This window comes from Sarcophilus harrisii, chromosome 2 (genome assembly GCF_902635505.1).
Source record: "Sarcophilus harrisii chromosome 2, mSarHar1.11, whole genome shotgun sequence".
NCBI classification, from domain to species: Eukaryota; Metazoa; Chordata; class Mammalia; order Dasyuromorphia; family Dasyuridae; genus Sarcophilus; species Sarcophilus harrisii.
This window is the reverse complement of record NC_045427.1, coordinates 369,575,252-369,597,413: the sequence shown is the minus strand read 5'-3', so window position 1 is coordinate 369,597,413 and position 22,162 is coordinate 369,575,252. Positions and strand designations below refer to the sequence as shown.

The window sequence follows — 22,162 nt, the reverse complement described above, 5'->3', positions numbered from 1 at the left end:
GTATTTATTTAGTATCCATTGTCTTCTTTCAACTGATAAAGTACCTCTCTATTATTCTATTATCCATAATATTGATTTACCAATGAAAAAATACAGTTTTCCCAGTAAAATTCTCATTGACTACTTCCATCTGCTCTATTATTGATTTTTCTTATCATATCCTTAATGCCATTTTTTTTTAATCTATGGATTCTCTGTATGACTTCTCAATGTCTCTCACATAATGTGGAAGATTTTTCCTTTTTTTAATTAGTAAAGAAAGTCAGACAAAATGATTCCCTTCCCCTCACATTTGTGGCCCTATTACATGAAAAATAATATCTTTTTGAATCTTTCAAAAATAGCTAAAACTATTTAAATGGGGGGAGTCAGTTTCAGGTAGAGCATTATAACTGAGGGGGAAGACTGTCTAGCTTGTATTTGTGTCATCAGCCTCTAGTACAATATCTGACACATAGTAGGGCACTTAATACAAACTCTATTTATCATCCCACGTTCTTACTCAACCTATCTATAAAATAACTAATCTTCAAAGTGTAAGAAAAATAATAATTGGATTATTAAAGAGCAAGGCTGTTACAAAGGAAGTAAAGTTCAGAAAGATGAGTGAGTGAAATTCGGGAGAGAAATTAACATGGTAATGTTCCTCCCAAAATGGTGATCTGTTAGACAGAATGCTTAAACAAGAAACTGGGCCTCAGGAATAAGAATACAATTGTCACGGAAATAGGGAAGGAATTGTGTGAGTGATTTGAGTCTGAAGTGAAGTAACTATGGCTGATATTTTTTGGTTTGGGGGATGGGTCAACTGAGATTTTTTTCTTTGAAATATTCCTTTAACTTCTTTCAACCATAACATTGATTGGTGATTGGTTATTCTTGAAATGTAAAGGATTTTTTTTCTTATTGCCTGTAAAATTTATTGTTTGATGTTTTAGTTCTGAAGTTTGACTTCAGTCTTTCTAAATGAGTGAAACTTGGGTTTGTTATGGTTTGTCTTCTCATTCTATACTTTATAATATGATTCCACAAGTTCTGTGTAATTTTTTTGTATGATGTCCTGATATATAGTATTTAAATTTTCTTTTCATCATGTTTTTCTGGATGACTTAGAATCCTTAGCTTATCCTCAGCATATCTTCAGTTTCAATATTCATGTTTAGCAGAGATCTTATACATTCTTCAAGTCTTGACTTAGGAATTTCTTTTTACTTTGTTTCATATAATTTTTCTATTTGCCTTAAAATTTTCATATTTTAATTTTTTGCTCTCTTTTTCAGAGAAATGTATTATTATGGAACATGTTTCTATCATATTTCAAATTTTGTAGTCTTTGATTAGACTTGACAATTTCTTAGGAGTTCCAAGATTTTAGTCTAATTTCTATCCTTATCTCTGACATTTTCACTTAATTTTTTTATTGTTCTTCTAAATAGTTCTATAGGATGTTAGGTATTACATTGTTGTTACTTTGGTCCTTACAAAAATTTTTGTAATCTTCAACTACTGGAAATTTTATGTCAATTTCCTTAGGATGTGGCATAATACAGTGTATTAATAGAAAATATGATGGACTGGAAACTGGAAAATCTAGATTCAAATCTGGCTTCAGAAACTTTCTACCTGTTTTTTTTTGGGGGAGTGAATTGTCTTTTTGGGGGGGTGAATTGTGACACTTCTGTCACTTACTTTGGTCACTTAATTTTCTATAGTCCACAGTTTCATCTTGTATAAAATAAGGGATTGATATAAAAGATCCCTTCCATCTTTAAATCTATAACCCTGTGATGCTGTGATGGCTACAAAATACTTCTCTGTTGCGATGTCTTTTTCCTTTAAGTGTCTGCTCATTTCTCCTCAGTAAGCTTTTGTCTGTTTTTATCATTCATTCCGTTAACTTTTCTATGGTAGCTTTGCAATTAATATGCTCTTTTCTGCCAATTCTTTTCCTCCTGAGGTCCCAATGCTGTGATGCACCTTCTCCAACATTTGCTTTATGTTCTGTTTTCTCAAACCAGAACTATGGCCTTCATACACAGAGGGTGACTAGTGGGAGCACTGCAATAGAGAAATTTCCAAAGTACTCTGTAGTTGAAGCCCTTCAAGAAGTAGTGCTACCCTGCACTGGTCCAAGACAGAGCTAAGAAAGAAGAGAGAGCCAGATGAAGAAGGGCCAGGTTGGAGAATTTATTATTTTATACACAAGGTAAAAATTGTGGACATGCTTTTCATTATTCCTCTATCCATCAACAATTTTATATTTATTTTAATATGCATTTATATATACGTACATATATTTAAACTTTAATGATAAAGTAGTTAGAAGATAGGAGGTATTTTAATCTGAACTTATGTTATCATTCATTATTTAAAGGATTCCTGGTAGAATTTCTGATGGAAATTAGCAATTCTGAAACTTCTAGTCTAAGAAAATCATATAGAGAAAAAGATGAGTGTGGCTTATTTTGTATTGGGGATAGAATTTAATCCAAGGTTTTCCTAACTCTGAGGACAGTTCTCTATCCATTAGGCCATTTCATACTTCCACAATTATATTATTTGAGTCTTTTGCATATTTTGCACAGTTTTCTCATTTTTTCCTATGTTGTTTGTAGGAATTCTAAGGATATGCTGTTTATTTTCTTTCTTTCTTTCTTTCTGGATGCTTGAACAATTTTAGCTTTGAAATTGTAATTACGTAGTTCAACAATTAAATGCCCCCTGGAGAATCAGTTCAAATTTCACTATGACAAAGTCTAGTATGTTCTTTATCCTGTGGAATAAAGCCTATTCTTGAAAAGTCTCAAAACTTTTCTCTAGTTTTGTCTTTAAATAGTGTCTAGTTAATTTTTTCCTACTGTTTTCTAGGATGCTAATTAATTTAATGTTCTCACTTCTTTCTGTCTCCCAAAGCTATGTGGATCGCAGACTACTTTTACAGCCGTAATGTAATCCCATCTAGCCCAACCTCTTCATGTTAAAAATGAATAAATTGAGGCCTAGGGGATATCTAAATGATGTGTCCCAAGCTCACATAACTAGCATACAAAGTTACTTTTAAAGTTTTGGCCCATCTTGAATTTGTTCTTCAATTTTTTTTTCTTCTCAACTTCATTTTGTTACTTACTTCTTCAATTGATCTAATTTTTAGAAGTTATTTTAAAATTTCCTAATTGTTTTTACCTTTTAAAATTTGAGTCCTTCTTTAATTCCTTAATATATTCATTATTCAATTTAACTTGATATTTTTTCCTTCCTTCTTTCCTATCCATCAATGTTTGCATTTGCCTTCCTGAAAAAAGTTTTTTTCTCTGATCTTTTAATAGCATTTGCTTATTATATCATCTTAAAAAGTTATTCCTTTTTTCTATTCAGGGATTGGATAATATATCAATAGCTTAAGAGACTGGAGATGGAGGAGAAAAGGGGGATATAAGGAGAATTACCAATCTTTTCATTAGGATGGAAGTTGCAACTATAAAGATCTCAAAGAATGTAAGCCTCTAAATAAGGGCTTAGAAATCTTAGAAATGGTGAATAAAGACAGTCAATCTAGCTGATCAGTCTGGTTCCTAAAGCTGTGGAAGTATAAGGCTGTTGCAACTAGAGGTTGAAGCTCTAATAGTCAGCTCAGATAAACTGCCATTCTGGAACTGAGATATTGGGTATTGTATTTGGTAATTGTAGGAATCTAGAATTATGGTGGTAGGTAAATATCACAATTATTGCTGGAGTTTGAAACTTGGCAGGCATATGGCTGGCCCAGTGACTGCTAGAATCTGACACCATAATGGTATTTAATTGGTCTGTCAATGTATCAGTTCATATATCATCTCATTAAATTTTCATAACAATCCAGTGAGGTAAGTAGGACAGGAATTATTCTTTCCTCTGTCCCTTCCTCCACTTTAAAGATGGGAAACTGAGATTCAGTACATTTTAAAACACTTGTACAAAGTTAGAAAAATTTTTAATTAATAATAAAGCAAGTACTAGAACTTGGGTTTCCTAATTCCTATCAAATACATTTTTCACTCATCTTTACTATATCTCGCTAATAATGTGATTGTTTACTATATTGTTAATTACTATTAACATCTTCTTTAAATATAAACACCTAGTATAAAGATTTGTAACTTGAAGATCCTAGAATTCTATAGTAGAGAATGATCTCTGAAGTCCATATTATTTACTGGTCTCCAACTAAGACCAAATGTTTGTTTTCCATGTTTATAACAGAAGGACAAAGAATAAAAAATAGGATATTACCAGAAATTGGAGACTTCAACTTTCAATTTATTTTGAAAAACATTCATTCAGGTCCTGGACAAGATCAAATGCTAGATTTTGGGGAAATAAGGATAGATACAATACAGATCTTGCTCTTGAGAAACTTACAAGCTAACAGGGAAGGCAAGAGCATGTATGCACATACGTATGCACACACTCACACACCCTACAAATAAACAAAATACAGGAAAACTGATTTAGATGTAAAAAAAAAAAAAAAAAGGCTAGGAAAAGTGTAATGAGCAGTTTGAGAAATAAGGGCTTCCTTTCCACAAGTGAGGAACTGCTCTGCACAGTATCTGAAATTTTTCTGATGTACTTCAATTCCCTGAATTGATAGATGAATCCTATGTCCATCATCTCTACCAGTTGATCATCCAGCCTCTGGTTGGGAAGTTGGCCAGCAAGAGAACACTCACAGATCAGTCAATTTCATCTTTGGACACTTCATAATTATTAAGCTCTTCTTAACATTGAGATGAAATCTGCTTCCCTGTAACTTTAAATAGGGTTATAGATCTAGAAGAGAAGGAGTTTATGGGCTTATCTCATCTCACATTAAAAGCAGGAAAATTAAAATTTGGAGAGGTTGTGTCTAGTTCATAGTCATATAGGTCACAATGGTGCTACTTATTTTTAAAGGGATTTTCATATTATCTTCAAGCATCTTCACTCATAATTTTTTTCCAAACCTACCATTGTCATTTTACATGCTCACTTGATCACAAAGAAGGATAAAAAGAAAAGGTTCAGGATGAGCAATTTCAGGAAGGAAAGATTCCTTTTCACCATTTATAAACCATTTTGTACTATGGCTGAGATGTTTGATGTAGTTGAACCCTCTGTATTGAAAAGTAAACGAAATGTACAATTCAGTAGTCCTCCCATATATTGGGGTTGTATTGTATAAGTAACCAAAGGCAAAATCCCAAAGTGATTTATTTGGCGCAAAATGTAAATATTTATTCCTTAAATGTTAAAAATAATGCCATCCATGTAATTCCACTGCTATTTCAACAGTCTGGACTGTATTGGTATGCAATTTTTGGATAAATAAAATATTTGTGGCAGACCTTTAAAAAGTAAGTTTTTATCACTGGGGGCAATAACAGGGAATGATTCATTCATTGACCTTCAGAAGTTTCAGGGGAAGAGCTTTTAGAAGTCCAATATCTTATTTTTTAAGGGTTTTAAAGAAAAGATTAACCTTCATAGCCCTCTCTTACTGAGGGCCTATTAGATGTGCCACCTGAAGTAAATAATTTGTTTTGGATACAATAAAAAGCATATGTTTACCCTTACACTAGCTAAAATAGTGCATTGTTGGAAGCCACAGCTGTGCCTTGCCAGATGCTTTAATGAGGTGACTATAATGTTAAATGCATAGGCAGGTACCTATCTGGTATGCCTCTGAAACCATAAATTTCTACATCCCCTTTCCAAATGCACAAACCTCATCCCTCTCTGTAGGCCCTGAACCTTTGACAGCATATTAGTTTTCAGCCTAGCCCACCACCAGGAAAGCACTCCTGTGTGCACTGATGTACAAATGAGAATGCTTTTATGGCAGGTTCCCTGCATCTGTGGTTGCATTTAGCCCTAACTGTGACCTTCAGCCCACCAGGGGTTGACTCCTTTTGATACAAAAAGGAAAACAGGAGGAAAGGGAGAAAAGTGAGGAAGAAAAATCAGAGAGGGAAAGAAATGGTGAAAAAGAAGGAGAATGGACGAGAAAGAGAAAAAAGGAAGACGAGAGATAGAAATCTAATTCTATTATAACAATATTCCATATTCTGAAGAAAAATGAAGAACTACAGTTTTCAGCCTGGACTTAAATTTGTCTTCCTGTATTTGATACAATGATGATTAATAAAAATAAAATATAAGATGTCACTTCTTGTAGTTTTCATTGGATTTTAAAAATTATTATCTGATTTGGTGCAAACATTAAAGTTTTGTTGAGGTAGTTAAATGGGAGCAGCAGTCAGCCTCTATTCAGGCAGTCATTAATAAAAACAACCATCAAACTTACTTTTAAAAATTTAATCCATAGAACTGAGCATAATACTGCGTGGTATATAGTACAATGGGATGCTTTAATGAGGTTAAAAGCATTCCCCTAGTAAAATAATCAACACATGAATGACTTTTAATCTTTATTATAGCTAAAATTGATACCACTCAAACCATCATCTGTAGATCTCAAATCAGGTTAAATGATTACCTTAGATTGCTACAGAATTTTGACAAAAGCCTAATCTCTAGACTTAATCATTTGAGGATTTTAAAATCAGAAAAGCATAAAACTTGAATGGACTGAAATCCTTAGGGATTATAAAAAAAGAGTTCTCCAATATTCTCAGAATTTTTGTGCCTTCTTTCTTTGCAATCTGAAGCATGAGGATAAATTGATGAAGTTGGAATCTAAAAATGATAGAATCTCCATGTTACTCTATGGCAACATTCCAGAATTCATACTCTTTCTTCATTGGGTCACTTGAACAACAAAAATGATGCTGTTTACTTTCCTCAGGCTCAGAATAAAGTTCATATCAAATATATAGCATATTGTGTCATATGGTCATTGAATATAAAACTTGTGTGGCCCCTTTTGTTGCTGAACCTTATCAAAAGTTACTGAACCAAAACTCATTTGGATGAAAAAAGCTCTGGACCCAGATTGAAGAGAGCAACATTCATATGATGTAGTATGTAGAAAGTTAGATTGATAATCAATCCTGACTTTTCTTTTCAGGCACTGTATAACTTTAAGTAAGATGCTTCTCTTCCCTAGTCTTATTGTCCTCTCTCCTCACACCCAGTTGTTTTTTTTTTTTTTTTTTTAATATAGGGATTGGACTATATAATCTTTTAGTTTTGTTCCATTTCTATGCTTTTATAATCTGTATTTTGTTATTCAACAAATGATAACAAAACACAAATGACCATTTTGGGTTAAAGATTTGATTTTCTTTTCATTCATCCCTCATCATTTCTTTGAGACAGCAACAAAGAAAGAGATAATCTTCTATGTCAACCAACATCAACCTTTTCATCTGGGATTCCTTAATTCAGTGGCTCTAAGTCAACTTGAAATTAGATCCTAGAATTGTACCCTAACACATTTGTGCTTAACTATGCTTTGAAAATTATTGTTGTTTTTTAATTACTTACAGTGATAAAGTCATCTTTATCATCATTTCCATTTGCAAACCAAGGTACCCTCTAGGATGACAGAATAGAGCTAGACACTAAAGAAATATTAATCATTTTTAAAAATTGATTGCATCTATGAATATGAAATCAAATAGAAATAAATGTGAAGCTTAACAGTTAGGCTCATGATATTCACAAGATTCTGGATGCATGGTTTGACAATACTTTGAAAAATAGTATTAGGGTTTCTAGTAGCCTACATGTAAGGTCAATATACCAACAGTATGTATGATATGGCAGTCACAAAAGCAAAAGGTATATCAAGTTGCCTTAAGAGAAAATTATCAGTCTCAACAATTTAGGAAGCCCCAAAGGCTACTTAGTCTAATGTTTTGATTTTCAAAATGAAAAAACTGAGGTTCAGGGAAGCTAAAGGACTTGCGCAAGGTCAAAATATTGCGCATTAGAGGCAATATTTTAACCCAGATTCTCTGACTCCAGGGTCCATATTTTTTCCATCTACTACTTTTGAGAAAAATGTTTCTTTCAAGAATTATCCTATTGTACTATATACCACGCAGTATTATGCTCAGTTCTATGGATTACATTTTTAAAAGTAAGTTTGATGGTTGTTTTTATTAAGATGATTGCCTGAATAGAGGCTGGCTGCTGCTCCCATTTAACTACCTCAACAAAACTTTAATGTTTGCACCAAATCAGATAATAATTTTTAAAATCCAATGAAAACTACAAGAAGTGACATCTTATACCACAGAACTTTACAAAAATCAGAAAACGTCCATGGAAAATAGGAAAAAGAGTCCTTTCAGCAAAGATGGTATTAGCTGGATCAGAAATAAATCATGTATAGTTTAAAGAGTAAACAATTTCCACAAGAAAGCCCCAGGATGAATATAAAGCCCTAGGACTCAGGCTTTGGAAGCCCTGGGGAAGTAGCAGCACTCAGACTTGGACAACTCAGAAGTCCCTAACACTACATGTTGAGACACAAGAGAGGGAATTGAAGATCCAGAGCTCAGAACCTCAAAGATCTAAGAGGAAATAAGTCAGTGGATTCCTGGAGATCCAAACCAAGATTAAGTAGGTCCTGTCATTTCACCTTAAAGCACAGCAGGATCCAGCATAAGGCCTCTGTAAAGAACTAAGTGAGAAAAGCTTTTCTTTTTTTTAGAGCACCAAGCAGCATTAAAAATTATTGCAAAATTTCGAGGATTCCTCAAAAGGAGTGAATAACTTCACAACTGCAAGCAAAAACACAAAAGAAAAAATTAAATGAAGGACTACATGAATATCTAGAAGAAATGAAGCAAAACGTAAAAAATTAAATAAAAGCTCTGAAGGAACTGAAAGGAAAATAGTTTAGGAGAAAAAGTGGTAAACTTCACCTATGAAATAAACTCTGAAAACTAGCAGATATCAAACAGAAATCAATTAATACAATACATACACAAACACAATTAAGAGATTACAGAAGACAAAGATGGTTAATATGAAAAACAATTAATTTGGAAAACATGTCAAAGAGAAATAATTTCAGAATCAGTGGATTTCCTGATCACAGTGATTTTAAAAAAATGATCACAAAATTTTAATCAATCAAAAAAGAAAATGGTCCAGATCTATCAGAATCGGAGGACAATAGAAAAAAAAATCACTAATACCTCCTGAAAGAAAGCTCAAAAAGAAAAGCCAAAGGAATGTTATAGCCAAAATTCAGAGCTTTAAAAAAAAAAAGAAAGAAAAGAAAGAGAGAAATAAAAGAAAAGAAAAGACCACAAGAACCCAGAAGTTTATATAAGACCTGGAAATTTTTTACTATAAAAAAGAGATCTTGACATACAATATTCCCAAAGATTTACCTTACACAAAGATGAATTTCATCCATAGTGAGAGAGGGTGCAATAAGGGGTGGGATTGAATTTTCAATGGTATAAGCAACTTTTGAACATTGTTGATAAAAAAATCAACACAGAATAGGAACTTTGAAATATAAGCATAAGAGCCCAGAGAAACTTAGAAAAAAGTAAGCTTATTTGAGGAATTGGAAGGAAAGTATATAGAAGCAGTGATAATTCTAATAGAAGAAACAAATGTTACTTCAAAAGTATCTTCAATATATATTGAGTTCCAGGGAGCAAGAATATATTGCTCCTGTTCTGAGAGTTTTAAAATGGGAAAGAGAAGATTAAAAAAAATGCTAGTGTTGAAAAGAGTAAGTAAGAAGTGCACTTTACCATTTCTCATAATTGGGATGTGTGAGAAGAGCACACAAAGATGAAGGGATTGAGGCAGGAGCATCAGATGAACCTATTCTTTTCTGAAATAAACAAAGAAAAGAGCAATAAAGAGAATTTAGTGTAGAAATACATCAAACTCAACAGGGAAACAAGTGAGATTAAAAAAGAAGAGAAGGATTAAAAGAAAGGATAATACCAGAGAGGGAATAATCACAAAACAAACAAGTTTCCTGAAGTTCAAGGGAAATAAAAAGGCAAAAGGAAAAGAAAAATAGAATCTAAACAGGTACCTTAGATTGTCTCTTAGATAGCTGGGGATAATTTGTTGAACAAAATATGGTATATAAAAGTGATAGAATATTATTGCATCATGACAAATTTTGAAATTTTGTTTTGTTTGGTTATGTTTATTTAATCATAAAATATTTTTCTCCTTTCTCTTTTTTTCAATGGGGCTAGCTATCACTGGTGCTATCAAAAAAGGAGGCAATTATTAGATTAGAAGAGAACAGGAGATTAAAAAAGGAAGGAGAGAAAAGCAGGATGTTTGTTGGTTTTTTGTTTTTTTTTTTTACATATTTGCACATAAAATGAGAGATATGAAATTAAAATTTACTCTTTCATTTGGATTCTTTTTTGTGTTTCCATCTGTGTGAAAATGCTCTCTCTTTTTTGGTGCTTAAATTTTAATTGAATCTTGAAATAGACCAGGGAAACCACAGACAGAGGAGGGAGAATATTACAAGTTTGGAGGACAATCAATGAAAAGGCACAGAATCAGGAAATACAAGGAATACTCAGGAAGGTGAAAGTTGCTGGATCATAGACTTTGTGGAGGAAAGTAAAATGTAAGACATCTAAAAATATAACAAGACGTCATACTGTAAAGGGTTTTTTAAATGACAAGGTCCATTAGAATAAAAATTAAGATAAGTGCGTTACATATGCAGTGAGGAAATCCCTGGTAATTTTTGAAAAAACAGCCTCAATTCAATGAAGATGACAAGTCAGACTATGGAAATTTAAGACCAAGATAAGAGGAAAATAAAGTGGAGACACTGGTTATAAATTGATTTTTTAAAGGAAGTTAGCCATTAAAGAGATGAGAGATATAGGAAGATAGCAAGCAGCAATGATAGAACCGTTAAGTTTTGGGGTTTTTTTTCTTAAGGATGAGGAGACATACAGAGGGAAGGAAACAAGCATTTATTAAGCACCTACTATGTGACAAGTATTATATTGTTTTATATTATCTCATTTATTCCTCATAATGACTCTGGGAGATAGGCGCTATTATTGTCCCCAAATTACAGTTGAGGTTGTTGCTGTTGTTTGTCCTTCATTCTGGAAGAGGACCATGATATTAGGGAGGTATACCCTTAATCACTGAATGCATGCAGCCTCAGTCAAACAGAGATTTGTTGAAGATCTTAACTTAAAAAAGTCAAGGTCTCCCATTGCATCCAGGGATAATTGAGGAAATTTAAGCAGCGCTTAGGTGGCTTCCCTAGGGTCATACACTAGAAAACATCTGAGACTGAAATTCAGCCTTCCTGACTTTAGGGTCAATGTTCTTTTCATTGCCTCATTTGACTGCCTCTTAACACATGGTTGCATTTGTAGGCATCAAGGACATAGTCCAGAGACAGGGAGTTTAAGGATTAGTGAGAATGTGAATATGATAAAGGAGTTACTCTTCTGTAGAGAAAAGGTCCAACAGGATTCCTTGTGAATGTACAAAGCTTTGCCTTGGCAAAAAAGATATGTGAAGGAGAGATAATAGAGACAAGAGCAGCTAGGTGCCAGGCAGATGTTTACTAGCTGTGTTATCCTGGGCAAGTCATTGCCCTCAATTTCCATAGTTGTAAGATTATGGTAATAGATAACTATATAGTGCTAACTTTGTGTCAAGCACTGTGCTAAGTGCTTTACAAATATTATTTTATTAGATCCTCAGAGAACACACCCTGGAAAATAGGCTCTATTATTATCCTTTCTTTACAGATTAGAGATCAAATGACATAATATTTATAAAGCACTTAGTACAGTGCTTGACACATAATAAGTGCTTAATAAATGCTTGTTTTCTTCCTTACTAATGTGGGAACACATCCAAGTGATTGAAGAGAGGGAAAAGGGACAAGAAGTTCTCCTCTAATGGCCTCAGTTTTTTCAGGGAAATCCTCATCTCTGAGAGTGAGAGGATGGAATGATGTGGGAGGTTTTTGGAATTGAAAATATCTAAGGTCACAAATTTTTAAATGATAAATCTAACAGCTTTTTTTCTCAATTTTCATCATCCTTGATATATATGGTACATCCTTTCTATATATGGTACAGTAGAAAAAAAAAAAGGATTGAGGTTCATATTACTACCTCTGACTTGTTAACTGTGTAGCCTTGGCCATACTTATCTTTCTAGATCTTAGTTTCCTCATTTGTAAAATGAGAAGCTGGACTCACTAAATTATGAACTCCTTATGATCTTGTCATAACTGAGCACCCCCTAATAATAGGTCTCTTTGTCTCGAGTTTCTCTTTATTCCATTTCATCATTTATTCATTAAACAAATTAATCTTAATGCATATGATTCTGGCCACATCACTTACTTGCTCAAAACCCTTTTATGACTCCCTAATATTTCTATAAGTAAAAGAAATTCTCCTTGGCCAGGTAGTTAAGACTCCACAATACTTATCTTCTATCTCCCTTTCCATGACTATTTCAGATAACTCCCCTTTAGAGAGCAAAGTATTCCAGGAGATAAAGCATTATACTTGGAGTTAAGAACACTAACTATGTTTAATAGTTGTGTGATCTTGGGTAACCTGCATCAGCCTCAATTTTCTCATCCATAAAATGGGAATAATAATAGTATCTACCTTAAAATGTTGTTATGAAAATCAAATGAGATCAAATATTTTATAAGCTTTAAGCACTATATAACTATCACCTATTACTATAATGTATGTACTCTGTATTCTATTTAAAGTATGACTGATGTAAGAGAGAAACTAAGAAGGATGTATGTATGTGTATATATGTATATGTGTGTATATGTGGGAATCATCTACTTAGAAATGATGGTTGTATCTATGGGACCTCATGACATCACCAAGTGAGGAAGTATAAAAAGGGTCTTGGGGAACACCCACAGTTTGTAGACCTGACATGGACATAGATACAACACAAGAGATTGAGGTAATGTAGTCAGACTGGTAAGAGAACCAAGCAGAATAGCATCATGAAACCCTAGAGAGAAAATGCAGAGAGTATTATCTACAGGGCAAAAGCTGCAAAAAGTGCAATGATTTAGATTCATTAGATATGGTAATGAAATTCATTGATAATTTTGGAGAGAACAATTATAGTTGAATAATGAGGCAAGAAGCTAGACTACATAGGGCTTAGAATAAAAAATGAAGTGAAGGTGCTCATTATAGATGGTTTTAAGAGTTTAGTTGAGAATAAGAGGAGAAACATAGGATATTAGTTAGTGATCAAGTAGGTTCTAGTAAGAATTATTGTTTTTTTTTTAGGGATGGGAGAGTCTTGGGTGTGTTTGTAAGCAGCAGGGAAGGATTCAGTAAATAAGGAGAGGTTGAAGATTAGAGAAAAAGTAGGGATGATTATGGGAACAATGTGATAGAAAAGATGGAAGGTATGGGATAGGAACCAGTATACAAACACATAGAAGGATGGTCATTGACAAGCAGAAGGACCACTTCATTGGAAACTGGAATAAAGGAGGTAGTAAAAGAAGATGTATAAGGAATGCAAGGGGGTGAAGTACAAAGGGAAGACTTGGTCAAAAGTCTTAATTTTTTTTGCTGTAGTATTAGATAAAGTTATCAACTGAGAGGGTGAAAGTAGGAATGGTATGAGAGTTTTGGAACAGCGGCTCTGATAAGTGGAACAGGGAGAAATTAAGGAATTGTACTAATAAGTTTGCCTTACTGAATTCAGGATTCAATTAATTTAATGTACCCAGTAAGCATGGTTTCATAATTTGTTTTCTATCTTCATTAAGCAGTCTGTGAGTAGGATTGAAGTAAGTGAATGGTGGGAATCATTCAGTTTGAAATTAGGAAGCCATGATCAGTAACAGGACAAAGGAATTAGAGAAGGGTGAAAAATTGAGAAGAGGGAAGAGTATAACCAGACTAAGGTAATATCCTGGAATAGTGGTGAGGGAAAGAGGTACTGATCATTGGATAAGTATAGGGTGAGTTTGGCAGATGGAGAAAGAAATAGATAACATTATAATTGGATTACCAGTTATTTTCCAGTCTTGTCCTTCACCTTCACCATTTTGCCATCACTTTAGCCATTTCCATTCAGGAAACACTCTTTTTTCAACTCTTCCAGTTACAGCTCTGCTATCTAAGCAACTATGATTTCCCAGATATGCACAGCTTTGTCCTATCCCTAGCTCTAAGTGGTATTTCCCAACACAAATTTTCTTAGATAACTTTATCAGTGCCTCTCCAATGTTTTTTATCACACTCTTCTGTATTTATGTAATTAAGTTGCAACATCCCCTAGTAGACTTGTAAACTCCTTATGGGCAGGGACTAGCCCTGCTTTCATCTTTGTATACATAGCAGAGGATGATGTCTGGAACAGAAGAAATGCCTAATATCTGTTAAATGAAGATAATAACAGATAACATTTACATAAAGTTTAAGGTTTGCAAGGAGTTTTATATGCCATTTCATTTAATCCTCACAATAACAAACAAGGATTCATGCTATTATTATTTCGTTTTAAAGGTGAGGAAACTGAGGCAGAAATTAAATGACTTGCCTAAGGTCACTCAACTAATAAGTGTCCAGTGCAGATTCAGATTCAAGTTGACCCTGATTCCAGGCCTGACACTTTATGCACTAGGCAACTTGAAAGTAGAAAGAACTACTAATTGCACCTCTTTTAAGAAGACTCCAATCTATTTAATCTTCTCTCCTACCATAGTATTTATTAAGCTATAATAATTTGATGGTAAGGACTGTATTTTTTAAAATCTCTATCCTCAGTGCCAAGCACTAAGCCTCATACATGGTACTTAATTTTTGTCAGTTTAACAAATTATATTGCATCTTTCATATGCAAAGTGAGATACCTTAAAGACTTAACTATAATACTTATCAATTTTTTTCAGTCTTAAAAAAATAATTTAGTAATCTTATCAAGCTCTAATTGTATTTCTTTACTCACATTCCTCTCTCTATAAAATATTTGGCTTGAAACATAACACAAAATTATATCCTATCATTTATTATCAAGCAAGACCATTTTCTTAATATTCAACATCACACTGACTCCATCAGAATTTATGTGTGGACTGTCTTTATGGTTAAACTCCTGAGTCAAAAGAAATAACACATTCCTGAATTTTTAATTAATACAGATTTATGCCAGGCCTCAGTCTTGCTGATTTCATGTATGTGTACTGTTATAATTTTAATGTGCTTACCTTTGGTTTACTTAAGGATGAGACAAGGACAGAGTAAATAAGGACCAGAGAAAAATAAAAGAGAGTGAGAGGAAAGAGGAAAAGAGAAAAAGTTCCTTTTGATCAATTGCTCCAATTTCTGACCTGCTTTTACAGTTGAATTATTTAACTTATGTTCTAGAAAATGAAAGCCTACATACTCCTTCTACACTCTATCCCCATTTCTCATACACCAAAGGGCACATCCGCGTGGCTAGAATAAAAAAAAAAAATTCAAACTACCAGTTTGTAACTGGTTTGGATTTTTTTTAAGTCTCTTTCATCTTTAGAAAGATTAATTTGAAAAACAATAAAGTCATTCAACCCTAAGTGAGTCTATTAACACAAAGTTAGAAGTTGCCCTTATTTACACATTTTAAAGATGCTTTCTAGGGAAAAAGTTAATCAATTAGTTGATTAATCCGTCAGTGTCAACTTAAGCAAGTAATCAGCAAGTCTACTTATTTATCAGAACATTCTTTTTTTTTTTTTTTTGACTTGTCAGAGTGTAACCAGTTAAATTTTAAAATTCAAATTATATAAGTTTCTAAGATCAGAAAAGTCTTTCTACCATCCTGAATAATAGATCAACAGGGAAAGGTCAGTGTTTGGGAGTTCATCCAATGCAAGAATTTACCAAACTACCTTTTTTAGCCCTATCACCAAAATGTGATTATTCTCACTACTAGGAGATGGTAGTAAGGGATGCAGATCTTAAATGATAAATTAAATTCTGATAGTCTCAAAAATAACTTGATCTAGTCGAGTAATGTCAGTCTCCTTCAGGAAAAACAAGAATTGTGCAAATAAAATGTTGAGGTTTTAAAATTATAAATATCCTTCCTTTGAAATATATCTAAATCTTAACAATGATTATTTTCACCAGAACTAATTTTAAAGCCCAACAAATGATCACTCTTCTTGTACTTTTTAGATAGTAGTTTCTTCTGTTTCTCAAAGCTCCCATTCACATCTCATGGGAGCATTCTCCACCCCCTGACTTATGCAACAAAAATCCACCATTCTCTCTTGGAGGTGGGGGAGAAGTTTTCCAGAAAAGTCGATCTGATCCCTCTAAGGAGAGGCTGAATAAAGAACATCAGACGATACCGTGTGTAGTTATACTTTCTTATTGTTTCTTTTTATTTCTTCTTAGGTCAAACACTAAATACTGTACTTAGAACTGTAGCAGAAAGCAAAACTTTTTTTTTTCAAAGTTACATAGAAGAGGTAAGAGGGAGAGATTCCCTCATCCCCAAGTGCTGCTTCTGGGAAGAGTAAGGAAGACCTCACTTTCCAAAATCTGTTGGCCCCATTGTTCTGTAAACTGACTCTAACCCTCCATCTCTACTCCAAGCAAATGAGTTTTACAAATTAAAAAAAGAAAAAAAATTTTTTGGTTTCTCCTTTCACTATTATAGCGAGCACGGACCAATGAAGTTTCCTCGAACTGGGACTAAAGAAAAGGGTACACTTATGTTCCTTGTCTGGAAAGTTTTTTGTGCCTCCCTCATTTTTAAAAAATATAAGTTCTGTCTGTAACAGCAATACCTAAGGAAAAAGACACTGGAAAAATGTGGTTGCAGAAAAAGAGACACATGAAGAACTCCGTAGAGGTCCTTTCTGTGGAATATTTGGAATAGCACTAAGACTCCCCAGTAGGTGGAGAAGAAATCTACTTTATGATGGTATAGTCTCCAATATTAAGCTTCAAAATCAAGCACTGAAATGAAATAAATGTGAAGTGAGTTTCTATTCAGGAGAGATGTAGAGATGATACAGAAACTCTATTGCAGTAACCTTTCTGAAAGGAACACGTTTCTCTTCCAATCAAGTTAGATATCTCTCTAATTTCCCACCACTATTTTATTTATAGGACATGAATGTCTCAGAGTTTCTCAAAAACTGAGATGACAACAAGATATTGACTGCCAAACACACATTCTGGGTTTGCACTTTCACTTCTAATGTTTCTAATTTCTAATGTAAAGAGCTACCTAGTCTTCCCCTAGAAAATCCTAGATATTTATTGTTAGGAAGGGGAGACCTTCAGGTTTTGCAAAGACAACTCATTCACTCCTGGAAGTTACCTCACTGTAGGTGAAATACGGGAGTTGAATCTGACATTTCAGCCTGCCTTTTTTTTTTTTTTTTTTTTTTTTTTTTTTTTTAGCGTATCATTGCATTTTATTTTAAAAGTGCATAAACATCCTCACTGTAAGAGGAATTCTATTTAAAGCCACGACTCACCAGTTCCAGGTCTTTCTAAAGGTCCCAAAGGGGGAAAAAAGAGAAAGAAATTAAAGAGGGGCTGCTCTGGAAATCTGCCTGAGGGTGAAGAATTTTATGGAAACTAGCAAAATTGGAAGAAGGTCTTTCTCATCTGAGCTCTTTAAGTCAAGAGATGCAATTTAACTAAAAAGCTTCAAGACATTTCCAAGGGGAACAGCAATAAAATCAAGCAGCCTCTTGAAACAGACCTCAATTTATCTTCCTTCCACACCTTCACTCTATAGGAGAAGGAGATGTAAGTATAGGCAAGAGGTATAGGCAATAAATGACAATAGACAACAATATTGTGTGTGTGTGTGTGTGTGTGTGTGTGTGTTGTGGAGGGAAGGGTGGCATTAAATAAGATGGCACAGAATAAGAATTGTATTTTGGAAAGTAAACTGCAAAGTTGGAGGGGTGTAGAGAAGCAAGGAAGAAGGTTTTAAACCCATAACAAAATCCCCAGAGTTTATACAGTCCTGAGCACATATCTGGCTTCAGGTTTCTCATTTTCTACACTCTATAGTCTAGTGATTCAGCAATAGAATTTGGCACCCCTGCAACAGTTAAGGGTTTACTCAGATCCAGAAAAGAGAATTTTAAACGGGAGAGGGTCTGAGAGACTTTGGAATGGAAATAGAGAGGGCTCCATCTGTTCAGAACACTTCCTGTTGGAGATACAGCTCTGAAGGCTATAAGAGAATAGGGGCACTGAGGATTGGGAAGTGGGATTACACTAACCAAGGTCAGTGGCTCTGAAATAGCCTCTGTTGCAGGATTTCAGTGGGGTCGAGTTATTGAAAGTAGCAGGAGAATATAGAAGCAAGAGTGTGAGATTTTCTTCACCAGTATTCGTTCTGGCCAATATGGATCCAGAGCTCCAGAAAGCTACTGATTAGGGGCTAGCAGTCCTTACTTCATTTGTAGCTTTATCTTGATGCCTGGACATTCAGTTCCCAGCCTTTGCCACTGACTGCCTAGTTAATCAAGACAAGGGATCTTGCATGAGAGTGAGGATTCTCCTTTCTTCAGCCCTGGTTTCTTGGAAGTATCCAGGAAGTGCTTAAGAGTAATCATCCCCCCCTCCTCATTTTACCATGAGGAAACTGAGGCCCAAAGAGGTTCAGTGTCTTGAAACTGGATTCAGTCTCTTTTTCATTAAACCACACTAAATCAAAAGAGGGTGAAAACTTGGAGTATATTGTATTTTGAGAAATAATACTTCTGGAGCAACCTTCAGTCAGTCTCCCCTATTTCATTGTCCAGACCTTCTGAGACTTCCCAGCAGCATTCCTTCTTTCTGCCTTAAATGTAAACTCTCAGAATCATGAACTATAGAACTATTGGATCAAGAAACTTTTAAAATAAGTGGACCTAACCCCCTTGTTTTTCTGATGAAGAAATTGAAGCTTGGAATGGGGGGCTGGGAAGGAGAATGATTTGTCTAAAATCATTCCATTAATTCATCAGACCAAAAATGAATGTTTCCAAAAGTCCAATGGGAATACATGATTCCCTTCTTGACTGAACTTTTTGCAACTCTATTCAAAAACCAACTCCCTCCCAACAATAACCTCAAACTAAAAAGAATTTTAAATCAAGCATTGAATTTTCTTTTTGCTGCTGTCTGTGAAGGAGGTGGTAGAGGATGTATAAACATATTGGATATTGGTGCATTATATTTCGCCACCATCCATTTATTGTATCATCACCTTTAACTTAACTATAAATACTACAGAATGGGATAGGGGAAGGGAAGGGGTTGTTAGACTGGCGGAGCCTCTCTGCAGTCAGTTCTATACAAGAAACATCAGGAAATATGTACACCAGTTTACAGTTTTCCTCATTTCCCTTCCTTCTCCCCCACAAAGGCAGCAAGTGTGCAAGATAGTAGCATTGTATGTGCAAGTCTCTAAAGGTATGCAAGTCCCAAAGTTCCATTCCGGGGCTATCAGCTATCAGAGTCCAAATCGCTTTTACCTTCCTCTTCCCTTTTCTCTGGGGATGGCTTCGAAGCCTTACTCCATTTCCTTGCGTTTTCTGACTCCTCTGAGGACGACCTTTTCTGCCGCCTCCATTTTGCTCTTCGATTCTTAAACCATACCTGTTGAGAAAAGATAAGCAATTAATTGGAGAGGATGAAATCTCATAAAATACCAAATATCTGGTGAAAGAAAAACAGAGACTGGGAAATCATCAAATAAAAAACTTCGGCCTACTTTATTTTGGGTATTCCACGGTTCAGTGGAAACAGAGTGGATTTTTAAATTCGGTAGATTTAAAGAGGAAACCTGGATATTTAAACCAGGTATTCGGCCGGGTATTAGTGGACTACTCATGAAAAAGCAAACTACTAAAAACTGCATTAGACTCAGGATCAGCCTTCCAAACTCAATAAACGGGGCTGCCCAGACAGAGCTTCCTAGCCAGCTGTCATTTTGTTTACGGAGAAAAGAAGGCTAATACCTCTACTTTCTCCTCCCTCAAGTGCACCCTCCGAGCCAGCTGTTCCCTGGTGCCCACGTCGGGGTACTTGGTTTCCTGGAAGAGGTTCTCCAGTGCTTCCAGCTGTTCATCCGTGAAGATTGTTCGATGTCGCCGCTTCCGCCGGCAATGGAGCTGGTTGAGCAGTTGCAGCTCTGTCCTCGATAAGGTGCCCACGTTCATATAGGGCAACATCTGGTGGGGGACCGGAGACATCAGGACTGAGCCGGAGCCATCGTAACCTGCAGCGGGCGAGTAAATGGAGATTGAGAAGAGAGTGGTGAAGAAAAGGGTGGGGACCAGGAATTCACAATCCTAAAATTGGAATGAGGTCTTCCCGAATCCCGGCTTCAAGACCACTCACTCCATAGCCCTCCAGCTGAGATGAAGCCAGTCTTCTAGCTCTTAGCCAAGGGGACATGGATGCAATGTGAGGAATTCAAGGGCTTCGAGAAGATTCGTATCACCTCACATCCTGCATTATTTTTATATTAATTGCAGTATTATGTATGTATTCATAATAGTATTAGTATTAAAGATGTCTGAGCCCCCTTTCCGCAAAACAGATATAGAACAGAGCTTCCCCTAATCTTTCCCTAACTTGTCCGCCAAAGTTTGCAAAAGCTTAAAAACTGGACTGGCGAGCTCTGGATAAAGTTACGAGTCGGCTCTGTTGCTAAAAAAAGTAAAATTAACGTCCATGTACATAGAAAAGACTAAAGAATAATTTTTCTTTGCGTCTCTAGCAGCACCCCCTTCTCAGTCCTAGGAGTCACAGGTCCCCACACGTATTTTCGCAGAAAAATAAAGATTAAAAAACAAAACCCCAAACAGGAAACACACATACACAACACACACACCCCAAAAACCAGTAAGGAAAGAGACCCGAGTCTCCAAAAACTGGGGGAGAAGGAGGGCGGAATTGGGAGAGGATGGCATATATTCTCTTACCTGAGGATGGAACGCAGGAGCACTGCTGGGCCCCCAGAGGTTGCATCGCCCCACAACAGGATGGGCCGACGGGCGTCGCTTGCACTTGCAGCTGCCCATAGTAGTAACTGTTGTAACCCAAACGCGAGCTACCGACTGCAGTCTGGAGGCCGGCTCCGCTGGGGGCTACTGCACGCGGATAAAAGCTGCCGTAGTCTGAAGCGCTGGCGTAGAGAGAGTCTCCGTGCAAGGCCGGGAAGACCACCGGGGCCCCGGCGCTAGGGGCCAGAGGCAGCACAGAGTCCTTACAGCGAGGCCGGGCGGCGAGGATATTGTCGATGCTGAACATGCCAGCAGGCATCCCCGAACTCTTCCCGCCGGGGACGGAAGGAAGAACCCAAATAATGATAATAGTAGTAATAATAAAAATAATAAAGAAAAAAAGTAACCCCCCCCCCAAAAAAAAAAAAAAAAACGAAACTAAACTAAAGAACACACGTTCGCTCGGGTTTTCAAACCGAAAGAAGATCCAAGAGTTGCTCAAATCTGTCTCCCACTCCTACTTTCTCCCTATCTCTGTGTATATTCCCGTTTGTCCTTGTGTCTCTTGTGACTCGATCGCTCTCTCTCCCACTCCTTTTCCTTGTCCCTCACCCTCTCTCTTCCTCTTTTCCTCTTCACTCTCTATCCCTCCCTCCCTCCCTTTCCTGCCTTCACTGAACTCATTCCAGAGTTGGATGAAGGATATAGTAGTCCAGCTGAACTTCTTCCCTTTTTTATACAGAGTCGACGTCATCCTAGATTTAGTTCCTGGTAATATGCAGATGACAAACAAAACCAGATTTGATTTCTCTTTCTCTCCCTCCCTCCACCCACCCCCCCCCACCCGGTTTGGTAGGGATAGTGGTGGTTTGGGAAAATGGGAGGGAGGGGGCCAGGTTGGGGGAGAAGCTAAAGGAGGGGGTTACACAATGGCCTGAAAGGAGACTGTTCTGTGTATTGAGAATTAATTAAATTAACCTAATCCTTTCCTTTACTGGGCGCTCTTTGGGCTGTGCAGCTCAGTTGGCCAAGCTAATTGCTCCTGTTAATCTGATTAATGCCATTGTGCGAAAGCCATTAACAATTCCCGCCCAGTCTGTTACGCACTCACTCCTTTTCTCTGGTTGGGTTTTACTCTTGCAGAACATTTTCTCTGTCAGGGGTTCACTTTGTTCTTGGGTAATTTTATTCGACTTTGTTTTACTTTATTTTAAAGAAAGTTGTCCCGGCAGCGTTTGC

At 35.8% G+C, this 22,162-nt stretch overlaps 1 protein-coding gene across 2 annotated transcripts in view; it reads right to left on the bottom strand.

Annotated features, from left to right (window-relative positions):
• Nucleotides 1-21,321, bottom strand: part of GSC (goosecoid homeobox) — an 86,541-nt gene extending 65,220 nt beyond the window's left edge. Inside the window, exons 1-3 of one of the 2 annotated variants that reach the window (XM_031953309.1) lie at nucleotides 20,903-21,321; nucleotides 19,934-20,193; nucleotides 19,448-19,571 (exon numbers count right to left, since the gene is read on the bottom strand). In XM_031953309.1, the coding sequence (XP_031809169.1) occupies nucleotides 19,448-19,571; nucleotides 19,934-20,193; nucleotides 20,903-21,242 (724 nt within the window). In that variant the 5' untranslated portion in view covers nucleotides 21,243-21,321. Of the gene's footprint in view, nucleotides 1-17,359; nucleotides 19,572-19,933; nucleotides 20,194-20,902 lie in introns of those variants that run through there. The other variant, XM_003756575.2, reaches the window with a different exon arrangement.
• Nucleotides 21,322-22,162: the final 841 nt, after the last annotated feature.